Source organism: Gasterosteus aculeatus, chromosome 14 (genome assembly GCF_964276395.1).
Source record: "Gasterosteus aculeatus chromosome 14, fGasAcu3.hap1.1, whole genome shotgun sequence".
Taxonomy (NCBI): Eukaryota; Metazoa; Chordata; class Actinopteri; order Perciformes; family Gasterosteidae; genus Gasterosteus; species Gasterosteus aculeatus.
In genome coordinates, this window is record NC_135702.1 from 4,246,122 (window position 1) to 4,266,757 (window position 20,636).

The 20,636-nt window shown below is 48.0% G+C and overlaps 4 protein-coding genes across 41 annotated transcripts in view; 2 read left to right on the forward strand and 2 right to left on the reverse strand.

The window, feature by feature from the left end:
• The first annotated feature begins 23 nt into the window (after positions 1–23).
• Positions 24–3,387, forward strand: phyhd1 (phytanoyl-CoA dioxygenase domain containing 1). Of its 2 annotated transcripts, XM_040198506.2 has the most exons (11): positions 24–310; positions 1,032–1,187; positions 1,273–1,348; positions 1,426–1,473; positions 1,572–1,627; positions 1,717–1,779; positions 1,861–1,882; positions 1,971–2,099; positions 2,193–2,309; positions 2,734–2,860; positions 3,067–3,387. In XM_040198506.2, the coding sequence occupies exons 1-11, from the start codon at positions 278–280 to the stop codon at positions 3,113–3,115; spliced, it is 876 nt and encodes a 291-aa protein (XP_040054440.1). In that variant the 5' UTR covers positions 24–277; the 3' UTR covers positions 3,116–3,387. The 2 variants fall into 2 exon arrangements, with proteins under 2 accessions (XP_040054440.1, XP_077944158.1); XM_078088032.1 differs by having other exon boundaries at positions 72–310; positions 1,971–2,309.
• dolk (dolichol kinase) lies at positions 3,356–7,051 on the reverse strand. The gene is made up of 2 exons (XM_040198504.2): positions 6,910–7,051; positions 3,356–6,409 (listed from the first exon to the last, which is right to left on the reverse strand). The coding sequence occupies exon 2, from the start codon at positions 6,265–6,267 to the stop codon at positions 4,696–4,698; it is 1,572 nt and encodes a 523-aa protein (XP_040054438.2). The 5' UTR covers positions 6,268–6,409; positions 6,910–7,051; the 3' UTR covers positions 3,356–4,695.
• Positions 6,607–18,958, forward strand: nup188 (nucleoporin 188). Its single transcript, XM_040198503.2, has 43 exons — positions 6,607–7,529; positions 8,554–8,608; positions 8,755–8,828; positions 8,910–8,994; positions 9,091–9,171; positions 9,400–9,444; positions 9,536–9,628; positions 9,724–9,843; positions 9,964–10,175; positions 10,314–10,428; positions 10,574–10,774; positions 11,034–11,114; positions 11,203–11,295; positions 11,398–11,517; positions 11,611–11,737; positions 11,828–11,986; positions 12,156–12,282; positions 12,376–12,463; positions 12,553–12,629; positions 12,737–12,851; positions 12,989–13,109; positions 13,210–13,276; positions 13,389–13,514; positions 13,609–13,849; positions 13,951–14,157; positions 14,248–14,417; positions 14,514–14,583; positions 14,672–14,739; positions 14,824–15,019; positions 15,114–15,191; positions 15,278–15,363; positions 15,448–15,593; positions 15,683–15,861; positions 15,995–16,195; positions 16,395–16,487; positions 16,590–16,742; positions 16,862–16,999; positions 17,090–17,164; positions 17,294–17,509; positions 17,627–17,758; positions 17,849–17,922; positions 18,050–18,179; positions 18,297–18,958. The coding sequence occupies exons 1-43, from the start codon at positions 7,504–7,506 to the stop codon at positions 18,474–18,476; spliced, it is 5,241 nt and encodes a 1,746-aa protein (XP_040054437.2). The 5' UTR covers positions 6,607–7,503; the 3' UTR covers positions 18,477–18,958.
• Positions 18,959–20,636, reverse strand: part of cdk5rap2 (CDK5 regulatory subunit associated protein 2) — a 28,860-nt gene continuing 27,182 nt past the window's right edge. For all 37 annotated transcript variants that reach the window (XM_078087994.1, XM_078088002.1, XM_078087992.1 and 34 more), the window contains one exon: positions 18,959–19,765. In XM_078087994.1, coding sequence (XP_077944120.1) covers positions 19,638–19,765 — 128 coding nt within the window. In that variant the 3' untranslated portion in view covers positions 18,959–19,637. The remainder of the gene's footprint in view (positions 19,766–20,636) is intronic.

The following is a 20,636-nucleotide window of genomic DNA, read 5'->3' on the forward strand; positions in this document are numbered from 1 at the left end:
CCTCGTCAACGAGCCAGTGACCACGTGATGACGCTGCGCTTCAATACATTTCCACACGCGACGTCAGCGACACCTGGTGGTCGTGCCGCGTCACTACATCCCCCCGAGCAGCCGCGAGAGCGCGCTGCAACGAAGGAGTTAAAAGTCCGAAGTCCCTTTATACGGCCTTGCTGCGGGATTACACGTCTAATCGATTTACGCCGTGTCACGTGGCGGTCGGAAAGCAGCGTCTAGCGCCGTCGGATCTGTTCCGGCAGCTGGACCCGAGCGCACGAACATGGACTTCATGACGGATCGCGATGTGCAGAAGGTGAGTTTGAATTCAAGTAAAAAGAGCGAAAGTGAAAGCTACAGTTAGCTGCTTCCATTGCACTTGAAAAATATATATGTATATGTGTATATGTATGTATTTGTAGATCCTTGTTGTTCCGCTGTAATGTATCGTTATGTTTCATGCTCTTTGCATAACATCAAAGGTGGTGTGCACGTGCAGAACCTCCTCTTTCAAAAGAGCAAATGTGCCTTAGGCGTTGGAGACAAGCAGGACAATAACACTGAGCTCAAGAGACTCTTTACCAGAGCAGTAAGTTTAACAGCGAACAGCCTGTTGGTTCAAAGTCAACAGTCACAGAGTATTACGTAATTATGTAATCAGACACGTCGGGTTCAAAGATGCCTCCTATAAAAAAAATCATTTGATTAATCAGTAAATGGCAACAGTCCAATTTATTATCAAAATGAGAACACCCTTCATAATCAATCTGTTTGATCCAGTAGATTGTGTCAAATTTAGGAAACCTTGTGATTCAACTTAGGCTATTATTTATATCGGGCAAATATATAGCGGATTAAAGTAACTTTAAGTGTCACTGGACAGCACACGACCCAGAAGCATCTGACTTTGCTGCTGATAAATGATCCCACGCTTGAGAAATTTTTGTGTGTTTAAAACGTGGACACGTACATGAGAAAAGACATTCGTCAGCCGCTCAGTGAACGGTGGACTCCTTTCCCCTCGCCGCGTGTTGAAGTACTCGCAGGACGGGTACGTGGTTCTGGACGGGCTGCTGACCTCCCGGGAGTGCGACGAGCTCAGGCAGAGGATGGCGGAGATAGTGGACCGCATGGACGTCCCGCAGCACTGCCGCACCACCTTCTCCACCTCTCCGGATCAGCAGCAGCAGCAGGTGCGGTTGGTTCCCCTTCAGGTTCGAGTAGCCTCTGAGGTGCATCATCTCTCCGGCTAATGACCCCCACCTCTTTGTAACGCAGGGAAATGCAGATTATTTCATCACCAGCGGAGACAAGATCCGCTTTTTCTTCGAGAAGGGGGTTTTCGACGACAAAGGTGAGCTCCGTTCCATTTTTTTTCTCTCTTCATATTACGAAATGCCAAATGAGGTTCGAGCTCTTCCCGCCTTGCAGGGGAATTCCTCGTCCCAAAACAGCGGTCCCTGAATAAAGTCGGACACGGTGAGTGAATCTTCCAAAACGTCACACGCAGGGAGCGTTCAAAAACCTCACGACTCGTGACCCCGTTTTTTTCTCTTCTTTCCGGGGGGTCGTTTTAGCACTTCACGCCTACGAGCCGCTCTACAAAGAAGTCACACATTCGGCCAAAGTGCAGGTGAGTGACGTGCTCCGAGGAGGCGGAGGAGGAGGAGGAGGAGGATGCACTGACTCACAGAACCCCCCCTCCCCCGATTGTTTTCCCAGGGCATGGCGAAGAAGCTGGGCCTTGTGAGTCCTGTGATCCTGCAGAGCATGTTCATCTTCAAGGTAGCGTCACATGATGTTGCACGTTGTGATGGAACCTTCGGGTCACTTTGTGACCTTTCTTTCTGCTTCTCACTCCTGCAGCAACCGGGGATTGGTGGGGAAGGTGAGGGGAAAAAAACCCCGACAAGGATGGAAGGGTTCAGAAGTCTGTAGGTGAACGTCTCTCGGTGAAATATCTCTCGTTGTTTCAGTGACGCCGCATCAGGACGCCACGTTCCTGCACACGGAGCCTCTGGGCAGAGTCGCGGGGCTCTGGATCGCGCTGGAAGACGCCACCGTTAACAACGGCTGCCTGTGGTTCATCCCGGGCTCACACAACAGTAACGGCACAACACTCACCCGTACAGCTCGTCCTTTCGTTGTGTGTGTGTGTGTGTGTGTGATGTTGTGTGTCGAATCGCGCTTCGCCCCAGGTGGCGTTTCCCGCCGCATGGTGCGCACGCCGAAGGGCTCCTTCCCCCTGACGCACTTCACCGGACTCGAGCCGGCCTACGAAGACGCGAAGTTCATCCCCGTGCCGGTTAAAAAAGGTAATTCACCCGGGTCTCTCAATTTAATTAAGAAGATGAAGTCTTCGATTTTAAAGCATTTCTTTGGCCGAGGTTGTGTTTGGCGATAATTGTCTTAAAAACGTTAAACAAAGTGATTTAAAGGAATAGTTGGGTAGTTTTGACGAAGCATTTATTCTTTCTAAGAATTTATTACTTCCAGCATTAATTAAACATTAATACTGCATTAATTAAAACAAATAGATCTAATATGTCATTAATTCATCTTTAGAGGAGCTGGTTGTAGCTCGCTGTCTCCCCCCGTTTACAGTCTTTGTGCTAATTTAAAATATTTATTTCCCAAAACGACTGATTAAATGTTAAGAGTTCATCCGCCAAAAATGCCGAACCATCTGTCAGCGGTCACACAACCCCCCCCCCCCGCGCTGCTTCGCTTAATGTCCAGGTGGTGTAATCCTGATCCACGGGGAGGTGGTGCATCGCAGTGCTGAAAACACCTCGGAGGACTCCCGCCACGTCTACACCTTCCACGTGATGGAGGCCCAGGACACCCGCTGGAGCCCCGACAACTGGTGAGTCTCCTCGCGCGTACCGCTACCCGTTAAAGACGCGACGCGGCGCCTCGCAGAATGACGCTGAATCCAACGCGCCGACTACGGTGTGCAGGAGCGATAAAAGTCACCACAAGCTGCAGGTCTTCCGCCCGTGGGAGTGTTTTACAGTTTGTGGCGAGGATTGTGTTGCTTGTTATTCGTTTATGTCTTTTGCTTCGTTAAAGGTTGCAACCCACTGAGGAGCTTCCTTTCCCGCCTCTCTACACAAAGTGAAGGCTGTTCTTTTTGGCGCTGCGGAAAAACACACAAGATCCTTTTTCTCCTCGTGAACGAACGTGTCGTCACTTTTTTTTTTTTTTTTACCGTGGAAAATGTGCTCCGATTTGTCCCGGTGGAGGCTGGCGAAGGGAAAACGGGGTTCATGGCGACTATACAACCTTTGTGATTTTAAATGAGACGTTTTAACACACTTGGAAATTTGATTTGGAGTAAATCTGTTTTTCTACTCTTTGATTCATCTTCAATAAAACTTTTATTCAACATTGTCATTGACCAACTTCATTCTTCAGGTCTTTTCTTTTTTTTTTTTTTTTTGTCAAAACAAGATGGCAGATTCCTTTTTTTACAGACAACAGTAAGCATTAATTTCAAGTATGTTCATGTCAAAATACTGTGAATGAAAAGCTAAATTATTATGTATCAATGATCATCAACTACAATATACAAACATGTTATGTCAATTAAAAAAAAAATCAAACCAAGAGAACAAACAGGTCCTGCTTGTCAATTATTAAATACAGGTTAAGCAAATTGACTAAATTAGGAGGCCGGTCATTTTATTGTTCTTTGATGCACTCAACATGCGAGATTACATTTCTTTTAAATGTAAGAATGATCGTAAAAACAACATACTAGTAGGAACATGCGGATAAATTGATACAACATAAAATAACAGTGAAAAAGATAAACGTAAATATTAAGGCTTAATTCATTCTCGCCCAAAGATTGATGACGTGAAACCTGATGACGTTTGTAGATATTTCTGTCGGGCCAATATTCAATAAGATTGATCCATTATTGCAGAAGACGCTATAAAGGAACTGGGCTTATGTTCCTTATTTTGGCCCAAAGCATATTCACACTCCAAAAATATGCAGTTTCGAAGGCTCAGTGTCACGAGGAAATGAATATATTAAATTTGACCTTTTTAAGGGTTCCTAAACAATACATACTTTTGTTACAGTACTGAATTCCACATTAGTGTCATGCAAGAGCGTAGTGAGTTTCTGCCGTGGTGAAGTACGAGTCGCCCGTCATGCTTTCATCCACAACAGTAGGTAACGTAGGATAGAAAATATACTTCTTAAGGCAAATATCTTCAGCAGTAAGTTCTTCGTATTGCCATCGGGGAGGCGACATATTCTCACAACAAACACGTTGATTGAGAAAAAGATATCAACAAGCCAACTCTAAATCCTGTTCTTCAAAAGGCAACACTGAGACGCGTCTCCGCTCGCCACAGAAGGGAATATTAGCAGCTCCGACTCCGAAATATTCATCTCATTCCCCAAAGCAACTGATACCGAAAATATGTAACCCGAGGGCCAGAGGTCATGCTAACGTCATGCCTGCCTGCCGCCACAGAGCCAGGAGTTGATTTGTTCAGTGCCGCTTGGTTTGTGGGCCTCAACCGGCTCGGTTAAACTATTCTTTTCCAACACGAGACGCTGCAGTCACTCCTACGATCACATCCTTTCATACTCTTCTTCCCTCGAAAAACACATCAACCTTTCTTCGCCCTTTTGAGGGAGCCGAGGCCCGTGGGAGGCGTCCGTCTTCCTTCTTTTGTCCAGTCAGAGCATCAGCAGGATGAAGAGGTAGAGCGGGAGGAGGAGGTTGTCTATCTGGGAGGTGTAGGCTTCCAGCATGGCCACCAGGGTGATGGAGCCCACGATCCACGAGTACGACGAGTTCAGATTGACGCTGGCGTCGAAGATGAGGAACATCGCCACGGCGATGATCTGGGCGAACACGGACGTCGCCGTGCCCTCCACGGTTTTCTTGGTGCCGGGCCAGCGGATCTCCCCCATGGTGCTGCCGAACACCGACGCCACAGTGTCTCCGACGCCGACGGCCAGCACGCCCGCGTAGGGCACCAGGCCGCCGGCCCCCGGCAGCGCCCCCTTCGGGGCGCAGGGCCCGGGGAACAGCCAGATGGGCAGGGACACGCCCACCAGCAGGTAAACGTGGGTCAGGATGAGGGGCCCGGAGTCCCGCTCGTCCAGGAACAAGGTGAGCAGCTGCCTGAGCAGCTGGCCCAGCGGCCGGATCCGAAAGTAACGCACGTACTCCAGGAGCAGGAAGACCGCCAGGCAGCCCACGGAGGCCACGTGCAGCAGCTGCCGGTCGTACACCAGCCCCGGAACGTACGTGGCCACCACGATGAGGTGGAAGTACTTCCGGACGACCGTGGAGGCCTGGTGCTTCTTGGAGCCGGACTGCCGCTGGTAGTTCTGGTGCAACACGACGCAAGTGGCCACGACGGCCAGGAACCCCCAGTAGCCCAGCAGACAGAGCCTCCGGTCGTTCAACGTGACGAAGTCCAGCAGCCACATGATTGGGTGCCGGCCGATGAAGAGGGAGAGCCACGGCATGAGGATCCCCAGGCCCAGGACGGCCGTCATCATGTGGAAGAAGAGGGACGACACCCAGGTCTCGGACTCCATGAAGCAGAAGAGCAGGGCGAAGAAGACGCCCAGCAGCAGCGAGCCCACCACCACCACCGGCAGGAAGTAGTTCACCGGGTCGCCCTTGACCTCGGCCAGGTTCAGGGAACGCTTGATGAGCTGGTTGACGATGAAGCTGATCCCGCCGACAACCAGGAGCGCCTCCCCGGGCGTGAGGCAGCGCGGCAGCAGGTAGAGCACGATCAGGCTGAGGTAGACGAAGATCAGCAGCACCTCCAGGACCTCGATGACCTCGGACACCGTCAGCGTCTGTTTGGCCGTGTAGAGGATGGCGCTGCTGGCCACGCCGGCGATCACGCACGTGTTGGTGGGCACGGGCCTGGTGATGCCCAGCGCGATCAGCGAGAGGAACAGGGCCAGCATCATGCCGGTGACGGTGACCACTATGGAGAAGCGCTCGAAGTAGACGTTCCCCGCGGCCGAGCACTTTTCTTTCAGCGCCAAGCCCAGCAGAGGCATCACCATGGAGGCCGGCACGATGCCGCTGTTGGCCGCGGGGCGGAACTGGAAGACGGCGCCGCCGCCCCTCAGCAGGCGGTCCCACTTGTGCTGCACGTAGAAGGCCTGGATGAAGAGGGCTATGCAGCACCAGGTGTGCTGGTTCCAGATGGCCATGTGGACGCACAGCACCACGGCCAGGACCACGGACGACTCCGCGAGCACCGGGTTGATCAGCATGGCGGCGGGAGGTCGCGAGGAGGAAAGGAGGCAGGCCGGGTCGATCAGGACACACGGTCCTGCAACAACGGAGGGGTCTTTTCTTCCGTCACTTTCTCTCCCTGGCACACGCCATCATTCAGCGGACGCTTGCCAAGGATGTCTGGAAAAGAAGAGGAAGGGTTAGAAAATAAACAAAATCAGGACAAGGAGGTTACTGGGAGCTGGTGGGACCAGGAGATATCCTGGCTTATTCCAGCAGTGAACCTTGCTCGTCCTTTTATCTGCTTTCTGTCATGAACTATGGCCACACTGAACATTCACCCAGTCAGCGTGAAACACACGCACGCGCACGCGCGCACGCACAGTGAAGTATCCCATCAGCAGAAACCTTTTTGTTCAGATACGATGGGGGGGAAAATAGGATAAAAAACGTAACGGGTATTTTAGATCCATCCTCGCTGATACTGCGCAGCGGGAACCGGCCAAGATCGAACCGAAGAGGGAAATAAATGCCGAAGGATGCTGCAACGGCGTCAAGCTAGCGGCGGAATACAGCCGAGTTAACGCATCGCCACAGAGGGCAAAGCTGCGGGCGGAGGAGGAGGAGGAAATGAATTAAAATTAAAAAAAAACAGAGCCGACAAAGACGAGCGAACGTACCACGCGCGCGCAGGACCGTCGGCGCGGGGGTTGAAACCAAATCGGCGGGGTCCTTTCTGACAGATTTCTCTCCTTTGTGAGCTGTCGTTTCTCTCACACCCAGAGGGAAGGGGGGCCATGTTTGACAGCCGGGTCACGTGGTGCGGCACTAAAAATATCTCTTAAAGCCGTGGTTTCAATTTGCGATTTATTTATTTTTAAATTTGTGATTTCAATAAATTGTGAAGACGTTTTTTTTTTTACATGAAAGCATATGCATCTTTCTGTTTTTAGGAAGCTACATCCTTTGTTTGCGTTGCAGCTTGTATCAATAAAACATCACTAAAGCATATTAGCATACATTAAATCGTATTTATAATGTATTGTGTAGAGGAAAATGGAAATGTGGAAGCTTTAATATTTTGATAAAATAAATGTTACCGGAAAATGAAGCGAAGCGCGTCAAAATTGGTGGGCATCAGGTAGTTCCAGAAGGTGGCAGTTATCACGGCACTGTGGGTGGTAATGCTACATTAAGAATACCAGCGAAGAAGAATGTCTACACGATGGCGGTGACGACAGAGCCCTTCAACCAATCAGAGAAGACAAACGAAGATGGCGGAATCAGAGATGAGCGTCAGGTAGGCAATTCGAAACAAACTCCAGCTAACGACTGCGTTTTTTAAAATAGTTTTTAAGCATTTACCAGCGAGCAACCATTTATGCACAACGTGTCTCTTTAATGAGACCTTTTGTTGGTGATATTCATATTCGGCAGGGTGTCTTGTAAGTTGTTAGCACCACGCTAACTTAGCTTAGCTAGGGCTAGCAGTTGAACATTTGAATGGCTTTTCAGCAGCGCGGTGTGTCAGCCGCATGACAACATGTCTGTGAAGTTGACTCGTAAACTGCAACTGATGTTTTTTATTGGACACAGGAGCTGGCGAGCATTTTGTTTCTAGTTTAAGTGCCTTGCAATTAGTTCCGATAAGCGGCCGTAGTTGGTTGTGACGAAGGATAAGTGATGCTTGTAGAGGACAATGACGAAGTACGCTAGCTTACGTTATTATATAAATATTTTCATTCACTTTTACAAAGTTAGAAAAAGACAACGTGAGCCGCCACAAACACACTATTTCCGCCTTCTCTCTGTTGATAAATGAAATAAACTGGATTTTGTAGCCAGTTAATATGAACTGACGAACATTAAGGGGTACTATGAAGAGTGTAAACTGCATACGTCACAGTATATGAGTTATGAAAACGCAGAGCAACACAGAAGCTTATTATGTGCCTGAAAGCGTGCATCTGAAACGCTATATTCCCATTAAGTCTATAGACCGCTACGCTGTTTCTCAGCGAGTATGTGGAAATAAATAACGTTATATATTATCTTAATATTTGGTCCCTTAGCTTAGGCAGTGAACTGGATAAGCTAAACATATATTAGATAAATATGCATGCATATCTGACAAGGAAACGTATCAGAATAGTTTTGAATGATTTGACTGTTGACACATTTATTTCAGTTTAAATAATCATATTGCCCACTTCTAATCTTTCTATTAGATAGACTTGTACCTACTTAAGCAAATGAACTGATAGCTGTTCTCCCTTATAATACACATGAATGTATCTGCTAAACTATTCCTATTATTCCTTTAGGAGCAGTCGAGAACTATGGACCATATTGCTGGGAAGGTCTGCATTGCGAGAGCAGGTATGTCAACACATCCTTATGTAGCATATATGCTTGAGTTAGAGTTAATGATAGATAACAAATGGATTTACCAACAACAAAAAAATATGATACAATAAATTATAATTAAGGATTTTGCCTTTTTGTCACATGTTTGATGTTCGTAGGCTCAAATAGAGGCAGAGCTTGACAGACACTGGGACCGACTTCATCAAGGACTCAATTACTATAAGCCACCCAGGTACGTTAGTTATTTTACCCCTTTATCGAATCCACTAATCATCTCTATATAAATGGTAATTGTCTGATTTATTCGTTGTAGCTCATCCTCTGCTGGGAAAGTGAAGGAGAACAAAGATGTTGCGCAACCATTGAAGGATTTTGGTCTACGGATCAGCAAACTATTGGTAAGAGTTAAAACGTAAAAAATATCAGATTCACTTTCTTTGGGGTGTCATTAGATGGTAAACTGATGATAATATTCTGTTTTGATAATGTTGCAGTGTCTTGATGAACAGCAGAGCGTGCAGCTGTTACAGTGTTACCTACAGGAGGACTACAGAGGAACGCGCGATTCCTTGAAGGTGTCTTCATTTTTGTTGTTTTGAAATGTATGTCTCTTGTCTGAAATCTTGGCACACAATCAAAAGGAGCAGCTGTCAGATGAAGTTATCACAGGAAAAATGAAAACGTAATATCTGTTTGTCACTGATGCAATGTATTATCGTCACCACGTTAATGAAGAACCCCAGATGGTTACATGATATTACTTTTTACCATTGTGATGCTGGCTAACGGAGTCTCCCATACAGGTTGTCCTCAAGGATGAGCGACAAAGCCAGGCGCTGCTGCTGAAGGTCAGTGCCGAGATCTGCGGCCATTTACAACTGATGTATAGTTCCAAAGGATTCAGCGTGATGGTTATACTTCTTGTGTTTGTATTCACAGGTAGCTGACTATTACTACGAGGAGCGCATGTGTCTGCTCAGATGCGTCCTGCTCCTACTGACATACTTTCAGGATGAGCGACATCCCTACAGGGTGAGAGGCAGCTGGTTTTGGGTCACATTTCTGCACTAAAAATATGTCTATTTGTTTGTTGCTTCCATAAAATAACACTGTATGTGTATGTCCAGACCGAGTACAGCAACTGTGTCAATAAACTAGAGAAGGACCTGGTGAGCAAGTATCAGTCGCAGTTTGAAAAACTCTTCAAAGCAGAAGCACCAACATGGGAAACGCACGGAAATCTCATGGTGAGAATTTGGTTCATGTGGTGAATACCATAATACTGTACTGTGTATTGTAACATATTACCCAGAAAGGGACATGTCTCCATCCAAGGTTGCAAACTATTTTTCTTTCTTCTATTTAAGACGGAGAGGCAAGTGTCTCTATGGTTCCTGCAGTGTCTCCGGGAACAGTCTTTGCTGCTGGAGATCATCTTCTTGTATTACGCCTACTTTGAGATGAGCCCGTCCGACCTGCTGAGCTTCACCAAAATGTTCAAAGAAGAAGGCTTCGGGTTACGGCAGACCAACAGACACCTAGTGGACAAGAGCATGGACGTGCTGGTGGACCGCATCGGGTAGGAGTTCCTTATAGTGCACGTGTGGTTCACTTTAACAGCTAGTGGATGCAAACCAAATGCTCAGCAACAGATTCATTACGCATGATATAAGCCATTCATTGAAGATATTCTGTGATTTCATTTTTCATGACCAAGATATTTGAGCTCTCTTATCCTGGTTGAGGGAATGGACATAGACTTCCTGCACAAGTGTGCTCTGGAAGACTGTACGGAGCAGCATCAGTTCTCCAACGCTCCTGACGTGATCAAGGTTTGTCCTTATTCTCTACATACAGACATACAGGATGTATTCTGTAAGGCAATCCTACTCCTCCATACAGCACGTGAACCAATTTAGGCACGAGAAACAAACCACGCGGCCGTATAAACCTCCTTATTTCCTCCGTCTCTTCCAGGAGATGGATCAGCTGCTGTTGACGTTCGGCGACATCCCTCATCACGGCCCGGTGCTGCTGGCCTGGGTGCTGCTGAGGCACACTCTGCGACCAGACGAGTCCAGCCCCGTGATCCGGAGGATCGGCAACACCGCCCTGCAGCTGGGGGTTTTCAAGTACATTACAACCATGCTGAGAGGCCTCGGAGCCTCAGGGAATAATGTAAGAGAACATGAACAAACACGTGGTTAAAAATATATCTAGAACCTCATGACAAAGAGCTTCTGGTAACCACGTAGACCTGAATCAGTCTCTAATGAGAGTCCGAATGGAAACGATCTGGCAGTCGACAAACATGCCGGTTAGTTTTTATAGTTGGTCTGAGCTCAGTCGGTCTTTATGTTTTATAATTCTACCCGTCATGCTGTGGTGTATATGTCTGCAGCCACAGTAGTAACACTTTTGGTTTCTTTCTCTCCAGTGCACAGCAAGCACAGCAAAGATGTGCGTCTACGGTCTTCTCTCCTTTGTGATCACTTCTTTTGAAGAGGAAAGCCTGCAGGTACACGTCCAGAGTTAACAGTTGCACATGTTGAAAGTTCTCGCTCACGTTCTGGTTTGTAACTTGCGTAATATGACGGATGTGACAGACGGATGGTGTGGCCACGCAGTGCTCGCACCTCATCGACGCCGCCTGTGAGGTCCTTTCTGCTCCCAGTCTGGCTGAAGTCTTTTGGGAAATGGTGAGGAAAAAACAACAAAGGAAGAAGATTCTTTAGGGATTAAATTATGAAAAATCTTAAAAGAGTTGACAATATTTTCCGTTTGTCCAATTTTGAAACAAGAAACCAAACATGGGATTGGGAATGATCCTGGACAGTGCAGTCGGGATGTTCCCCCATAAGATCGGCCCGCTGCTGCAGCTTCTCACTGCACTCCTCTCAAACAAGTCCACTGTTAAAAAGGTAGATTTCATATATTCTACAGAGAGATTCACACAACGGTTTCCTTATGTAAATGGTTTCACCGCGTAGTTTTCTTTTACCTTCATGTGACAGGTGTACAACTTTCTGGATAAGATGTCCTTCTTCACACAAGTTTACAAGCACAAGCCCAACGATATCGTCTCCAAGGACGACGAGACGCTGTGGAGGAGACAAACTCCTAAACTCCTCTACCCGCTCGGTACGTCGTTAGATTCAACTACACGCAACACAGACCTGCTGATCCAAGATGTAATGTCTGTGGTGTGACGTACCTCCACTGTGACATCAGGCTCGGGGCAGACTAACCTGTGGATGCCACAGGGGGTTCTGGGCCAGGTGATGATCGGAGGCGAGCAGGGCTACGTGGTTCGCTGGGAGCACTCGTACAGCTCCTGGACCCTCTTCACCTGTGAGGTGGAGATGCTGCTCCATGTCGTATCGACTGCAGGTACACACACGTTTTTAAAAAAAATTTGTTGTCTAATAGAGCTCATTCAACTGTGCCATAAATTTCCTTCATTTAATGGTGAAATAAATGTATTCTGATTCACGTCAGTTGATCACAGTTGTATTCCACCAAAGTTGTGTGTGTGTTTCTCTGCCTTTCCTTGTTCCAGATGTCATAGCTCACTGTGCACGTGTGAAGCCCATCCTGGATCTTGTCCACAAGATCATAAGCACGGACTGGACGGTGTCGGATTGTCTGCTGCCTCTCACCTCGCGCATCTACATGTTGCTGCAGAGGTACACTCACTTTCACGCCGACACAGATTGCGATTTAGTCCGAAATCGTCTCGACCGAGACTTCATCCGTTTCGTCGTTTGTGTGTTCATCAGGTTAACGTCAGTCATCAACCCTCCGGTGGACGTGATCGCCTCCTGTGTGAACTGCCTTTCTGTACTGGCTGCAAGGTTGCCTGGAAAGGTGGGTGTGCACTTCCAATGTGAACACGGCGTAACAATAAGGATTCACTAAATTCACTGAATTGTGTGTTTCTTTTGTTTTCTCTCCAGGTGTGGTCCAGTCTGCACCACACCGGTTTCCTCCCTTTTGCCTCCAACCCATTGACCAGCATGCATCAGTGTGTGAGGTACTGTGTGCTTCTTAATTTGCCTAGCATATTCATATTTTACTTTCATTTTATTTTCCTTGTTGGGAGGAGTAAAAAATATAGAACGAGGCTGTTTTGTTTTGTAGCGCTGAAGGGATGAAGGCCGGTAACTACGGCACCCTGCTGGTCCAGATCGAGCAGCCCAGGGGGGAGTATGCCGTGACCATCGCCTTCCTTCGCCTCATAACAACCCTGGTCAAGGTAACACTGTTTTACATGCACTCAACTGATGTTGTCATTGAGCAGCTGGACAATGTAATTTAAGATACAATCAAGGCCAAGGGGATGTTCTTCTATCTATAAACACGACCGTGTACCTCACATCGCCCTCCTTTCAGGGTCAGCTCGGCAGCACTCAGAACAAAGGCCTGATCCCCTGTGTGCTGCTGGTGTTGAAGGAAATGCTGCCCACTTACCACAAGTGGCGTTACAACGCCTACGGAGTCCGAGAGAGGATCGGTAAGGCAACACGGACACATTTGAGGCAGGTTTCTTTCCTCCAGGCTGTAAAATAAAAAAGTTAAAAACTGATCGCACCTTCTGCTCCGTGGTGCTGCAGGTTGTCTTATTTTGGAGCTGATCCATGCTATTCTCAATCTGAGTCCAGAGGGAGAGGACCAGGGCAGGTACGGAGAAGTCTGTTTCAAGTATTACCTGCACATTTTCACTTTCATTTAGTGGTTGATCAACCCCCCACATCCCCCCCACATCCCCCCGCCCTTCCTCCTTTTGTTGCAGCACTCCCACCCTGCAGTCTCTGTGCATCTACAGCCTGGCAAACACCGAGGCTGGACAGGCAGTGGTCAACATCATGGGAGTCGGAGTGGACACCATAGACGTGGTCCTGGCTGTACAGCCCAGCAGGTAAAAAGACAAAACAGTCCGCAGACTCATTCTGCCGTCACTTCTGGAACTTCAATTGTCATTTTCTCTTTGCTTCTCTCGCGACGCGGACCAGCTGCGGCTCCGAGGGTCCCGGTCAGATCCTGATCCAGACCGTGAAACTGGCTTTCTCCGTCATCAACAACGTCATCCGCCTGAAGCCGCCCTCCGACGTAGTGTCCCCCCTGGAGCAGGCCCTGACGCAACACGGGGGCCACGGCAACAATCTCATAGTGGTCCTGGCCAAGTATATTTACCACAAACACGACCCGGCGCTGCCTCGCTTGGCAATCCAGCTGCTTAAAAGACTCGCCACAGTAAGGGCCGGCCCATGCACGTGTGTGTGCTAAACGGTTTGGACTTCCATCCGTCGCTCTTGGCGACAGTAAATGTTCCTGATGTCGCGTTCTGCCCGCAGGTGGCTCCCATGTCGGTCTACGCTTGCCTCGGCAGCGACGCGGCGCCTATCAGGGACGCGTTTCTCACTCGGCTGCAGAGCAAGACCGAAGACATGAGGATCAAGGTTATGATCCTGGAGTTCCTCACCGTTGCCGTGGAAACCCAGCCTGGCCTCATCGAGCTTTTCCTCAACCTGGAAGTCAAAGACGGAAAGGAGGGGTCAAAGGTGAGAGCCGCAAGGGAGCGGCGTTGGTCGGTTCGCAGCTTGTTTGTGGTGCTGCGTGTGGAATGGAGAAAAATGTCGTTTTGTCTCCAGGAGTTTGTGCCGGGCGAGTGGAGCTGCCTCCACGTGGTGCTGGAGCTGATAGACTCCAAACAGCAGGGGAAATATTGGTGCCCCCCGCTGCTGCACCGCGCGGCCTTGGCCTTCCTCCTGGCCCTCTGGCAGGACCGCAGAGATAGCGCCATCTCTGTCTTACGCACCAAGTAAGCACAGGACGACTCGCTCTAACCCACGAAAACACGTGAGACTCGGACTAATGGAGTTTGATGAAAATATCTTTGCTTTTCACACACACACAGAGAGAGGTTTTGGGAGAATTTGACGACGCCTCTCTTTGGAACCCTCACTCCGCCCTCAGACACCAACGAGGTACTTTGCTCTTTTCTCCACGGCTATAACCATGATGCGTGCTTACGATGCCGGCTGTGTAGCTTAGAGAATTATATTTCCCTTCCAGCCTTGTGTTCTGGAGACGTGTGCTTTTGTCATGAAGATCATTGGCCTGGAGATCTACTACGTTGTCAGGTACATTCTGTAGTCCGCTATTTGTCACTTCATGGAGCTCTTATCTCCCATAAGTGATGCTAATTCTTTCTATGTGGTCAGCAGTGGTTCTTTGGGGCAGTCGCTGAAGGATGGGCTTCAGAAGTTTTCCAACGCACGGCGATACGAGTACTGGTCCCAGTATGTCAAGTCTCTGGTGTGCCACGTAGCCGAGATGGAGGAGGAAGGCATCTCTTCCTTCCCTGAGACCCAGATGTTGATCTCCGCCTGGCGGATGCTGCTGATTCTTTCCACAACCCACGTATGTCGCGGCAAACCGTCCTGGTTTAAAGACAGTTTAAAGTCATCTTTAAATGGACCACATGAATTTGCGATGGTTTGTTTTATGTTTCCAGTCCGATGTGATGCAGCTAACGGACGACTCGACCAAGCTGAAGCTTTTCATGGACGTCCTGGACGGGGCCAAAGCCGCCGTAAGTCATCAATTCTTTCCATGTCACTTTAGTATTTCTTCTCCTCTGTTCCCTTTTTACTCGCTAACTCTACGTGTCTCTTTCAGCTGACTACACCCATGTCCGTGTCTTGTCTTCGTCTTGGATCCATGATGACCACTCTACTCCTCATCCTCCTCAAGCAGTGGAGGAGGTGTGTATTCGTGATATTGACAAAGACATTTTATCCCGTCCTATAACCACTTAACTATTACCTTTGCTGTCTCGGTGTGTGCAGTGTGGTGGCGACCGCTCCCGACATCCTGTCTCCTCTCTCCCTGATCCTGGAGAGCGTCCTGCAAGCCGACCAGCAGATGATGGAGAGAACCAAAGCCAAGATCTTCTCTGCGCTCATTTCTGTGCTGCAGATTCAGGGACTTAACGGTAAGAGTGTGTCCTCTGTTGTCTGTTCTGGCATCGCATTCGAACGCGTCCCTGTTGTCCAGTCCCACTATTTGCTCTTTGCCAACTAGGTGGAGATATTTCCCAGCTGCCCCAGCTGCTGCTGTCTGTGTGTGAGACGGTGAAAGACGAGGCCCTGGCGCTCATCGACAACACTCGTCACATGAGCCAGACGGGAGACCAAGTGGAGGACGAGGACAGCATGGAGACGGACTCTTTCCGCGGCCCACAGAAGGACCAGAGAGACGGGGTGAGCGTCGGCGTCTCCTCCCGTTCCAACCAATCAACATTTAGCCTGCAGGAGGAACGGCTTTAAATAGTCCTTCACTACGAGGTGGATAATCTGTCAAATCTTTTTCATGCATTTGCGGCATTGTGATCAGGTGTGTGTGCTGGCGCTGCACTTGGCGAAGGAGCTGTGTCGCACCGATGAGGACGGGGAGCATTGGGTCTCGGTGATGAGGAAGGTTCCGGTCCTGCCCTCGGTGCTCAGCGCCGTGGAACTCAGCCTGCGATCCAAACACAACCTCTACTTCACCGAGGCCGCTCTTCACCTGCTGCTCACGCTGGCCCGCACTCCGCAGGTAAACACGTACACCGTGTGTTCATCATTCCAGCCAATGAATGAGTGAAAAGACTTTTTGTCTCGGGCCAAAACGTGTTTGCTTTGTCTGCAGAAATACATGTTTAATGTGATGTAGATCAGGCTGTGGATCCACAAACAACTCCTTTAATGTTTTTAAACCATCGGTGTTGTTGAGGGTGTCTTCTTTTGTCCTCCAGGGGGCGGCTGCCGTTGCCGGAGCCGGAGTCATCCAGACCATCTGCCTCCCTCTGCTGAGCGTCTACGAGGTGACTTCAAACGGAGCATCGCAGGTAAGAAACACCTTTCTGCCTCTATCATCACGTGGCTTTGCTTCCATTACACATACGAAGCACCGCATTGACGTCTTACAATCCGTCCTGGTCTCTGAGCAGAGTTTCTCCCGGAGGTCCCAGGACTCCGCCTGCTGGCCGGGAGTTTACCGCCTCTGTATGTCTTTGATGGAGAGTTTGCTCAAGACGCTGCGCTACAACTTCATCAATGACGCGCTGGACTTTGTCGGAGTCCATCAAGAACGCATACTACAGGTACGCAGTGGTCCAACCCACGACCATAAAAGACCCAAACCTTTTTTAAATTGCAAACAAAAGGTTTATCATCACAATGGTTGCTGTTCTTTTGTATATCGCTCTGCATTCTTTCTCAGTGTCTGAATGCGGTGCGGACGGTGCAGAGCCTCTCCTGTTTGGACGAGGCCGATCACACCGTCGGTTTCCTGCTGCAGCTCTCCAGCTTCTGTAAGGAGTGGCAGTTCCACCTGCCCGAACTGCTCAGAGATGTGCAGGTAAGTCCAGAGGGAAGCTGCTCATCGGCTGCACTGGTGCCGCAGCCCCAGTGACACTTCAGTATGCATCTCCCTGTCTCCTCGCTGCAGGTGAACCTGTGTTATCTGTGTCAGACCTGCACGTATCTGCTCCACAGCAAGAAGATGCTGCATCACTACCTCCAGGTCGGAAAGCACCGCTTTGTACGATCTGATAATCACAACATTTCTGCTTTGATTTCTAACCAACAATGAGCAGCCAAGAAAACCGACTGTTTCTTTATTCAGGCTTTGTTTTCTTCTGGATCTTTTTAGGCTAAAAACGGAGAAGCGTTGCCTCCCGTTCCCCTCCCCAGGGCTCAGCGAGCCCCCCAAACCCCGTCCAAAGAAGCAGCGGGTGGAGGCGAGAGGGAAGAGGCCGAGCAGAAGGCCTTGTTGGCGGTGCAGTGCAGCCTCGTGAAGATTCTCAGCAAAACCCTGGCGACTGTGCAGCACTTCACTCCGGACTGCTGCCAGATTCTGCTGGACCAGGTCGGCTAAATGGCTCTCATGAGTAATATTTCCCTCAGTGTGCCATGTTTCCGTGTTCACATCTGTGCATAAGAGACAACAAGAGGCTGATCTGTGCTCTCTGCCCGTGCGTCACAGACTATGGACCTGGCAGAGTACCGGAACCTGTTTGTGCTCAGCTTCACGACTCCGGCGTTTGACCCCGACGTGGCTCCGTCGTTTGGAACCCTGCTGGCCACCATCAACGTGGCGCTGAGCATGCTGAGCGAGGTACGGGTTCAATGCCCACGTAGTAGCCTGCGGTCCCGCTGCAGCAGGTCCCTCACTGTTTTTTTTTTTTCTTTGCTCTTATTTTCATAGATGGAGAAGAAGAAAGAGCCGGTTTCCATGAGCATAGCGTCACTGGCCTCATCAGAGGAGATCCAGGCGCTCAAGTGAGTCCACTTTCCATGATGTTGTTTGTTTATTAACTATAAACGTTTGTATTTACCTTCAGACTGAGCCAGAGCTTCCTTATTTTGCTACAGAGTTATTTGTTTACGTTTTTTGTTCTCCCTTCAGGTCTTTACTGATGTTCACCATGGAAAACTGTTTCTACGTGCTGATCTCTCAGGCTGTTCGATGTCTCAAAGACCCCTCCATCCTCCCCCGGGACCAACAGAGACTCAAACAGGAGCTCAGCTCGGAACTGGTGAGATGTCGTTTTGAGTATTGACCATAAAGGACACAAACACAATAGCGCCCTCGACATATCCGTTTGTAAAGATCTATTAAACGTGATGCCATTTCTTTCTTCTTCCACCATCAGAGCACTTTACTCTCGAGCCTTTCCCGCCACTTCCGCCGGGGCTCCCCATCGTCTCCCGCCAGCGGCATCCTCCCCTCCTCCCAATCCAAGCCCCCCACGCCGGGCTCCAAGGGCAGTCACGAGGGCCAGGAGCCGTTAATCCAGCTGGTTCAGGCCTTCGTGAGACTCGTCCAGAGGTGAACGCAGATCTTCCGACACCAGTTCCCCCACCAGAGAGGATTTATATGAACAGTCTCTGCAGTAGTTAAAGTGTGACTGTTTATTGATGATCGGGGCCATAATTAGCGGTTCGGCTCGTCAAACATGACGTGATCACAGCCAAAGTGTTTACTTTAAGAGGATTGTAAAGACCAACTTGTATTATGAAGAGACCTTGGTGCTACTAGAACATCAGTCACGGACTGGTTTTATCTCTGCGAGGCCTAGTTTTATAGGTCACTATGGTGATACGCAACGACCAGACATGTTTCAAGTGCTACTTAAAAAAAATAAGACCTTCAAATATCATTTTCTCATTGTACTTTTTCTAATCCTCATTTTCACTAAATCTTGTTCTGAACTTTCTTATCTGTGCTCATCCATGTACACATTTTGAAGCAGCAACCAAGATTTGTACTTAAAAACAAATGTATATGCTAATAAAAGGGACTTTTGTACCACAATTGGGTTTCATCAACATTTTCTTTCTTTGCAACATTTTAAAATAATTCACTGTACATGTAGTCTCAATCCAATACATTAACGGACAGACACAATATAATTAGTATTTTCTCTAAAAACTAAACTTTTCCAACTTCAGAATGTAAAATAAAGGCAGAGCCAAAAGGCCTTTGACAGACTGTTTTTCTACAGGGACGGCTGGCCTTTTCGCTTGTTTATAAATCCCACTGTTTGAAGGTTTACTGCTCCAAAGCGCAACCCCATAGTACTGTTTAATGACTAAATTTACCAAAACTCTGTTACAACTTTTAGAAGGGACTTAAAAACAAATTAGATTCTAATTAAGGCACTTCCATAGTTACATTATTTTCTTTACTGCATATGCACATGATTCACTGAAGTCCAGAACCATCCAATACACAAACTGATGGAAACAAACATTTTCATGTTCTTCTATGCATAGTATAAAAACAATAAAGGAAAGTGTTTAAATCGCCGTAATCACTATTTACAAAGGCATTTTCTTAAAAAACTAACAACTCCAGTACCTAAAATGAATGCAGCTATATGCAGGTCAGGTGTACAAAAGGTGACGTCTTCAGGACCGGAAGGTGGGATGAGGGCCGACGGACAATCAAACTATATTATTAAAAAGCAGCATGCGGCATCGAAACGGCACATTTAGTAGCTGCAGCGCGGAGAGGCGTCCCTGCTGACGTCCTCTGAGGAGTGTCTGCCTGCTGCTCCTCGAGGGACAGGAACAGGTCGAGGCTCTGCAGCGCCCCCTACTGGCCATTGAGCGGCACCTCCTGAAACAAAACAAGTCATGTAACGACACAACGTTCAGATCGGTGGCCTCACACATGCAGGGGGAAGCTGGTGCTGAACGCATGTATGTGAGCGATGTGTACATACATTCCTTTTTTTTCCATTTACATGCATCTGACAACGCGTTTTAAAAGGAATAGTTTGACATTTTGGAAATTCTTTCTGAAGCGATGATACACTCATCAGCTGTGAGAGCAGAACTTCTGGCAAGAAAGCATCAAAGAAACATTTTCCTAAATGCTGAACTATTTCTTTAAAGTAGAAAAAGCTCATCATGGATGCAGATTTTTCTCACAGTCACAGGAGTTTATGTGGATTTCCTTTTAATTGAGGACATCACCTGATGTTTCATATTACCTTTTATCAAAGTTCAGATGTGTTGTTCAAATACTGTCATACAAGTACACGTAGTGAAAGTCTCACACTTATTAGAAGACCAAATTGAAACATAGTAACCTAGTTAAAGGGTGTATGTGCAGTAAGAAAGGGACCCTCTGTCATTACAGTGATTAAGCTTTAATACTCCCACATGCTGTAGGAACTAAACGTTTCACTGTTTATACTTCAGTGTTTAATAGTGATGAACTGACAAACTTATTTTAATAAGTGTCAGTTTATCACTGTGAATCATGTTCTTAAATAACATCTACTTTTTAGTAATTGATTATAAAATCTTTAATAGCATAACTGGTGCACTTCTAATGAATCAAGACCAGATTAAATCTCACATTTAAAGATATTGAACTTATTGCTGTGTCACAATCATATCAGAGTCTCTATTGGCCCGATGCTAATGTGGGCGGGAGTAATAGACCAAGTTGTTTGTTTCATTGGCTGAAGTGTACTTTTTAA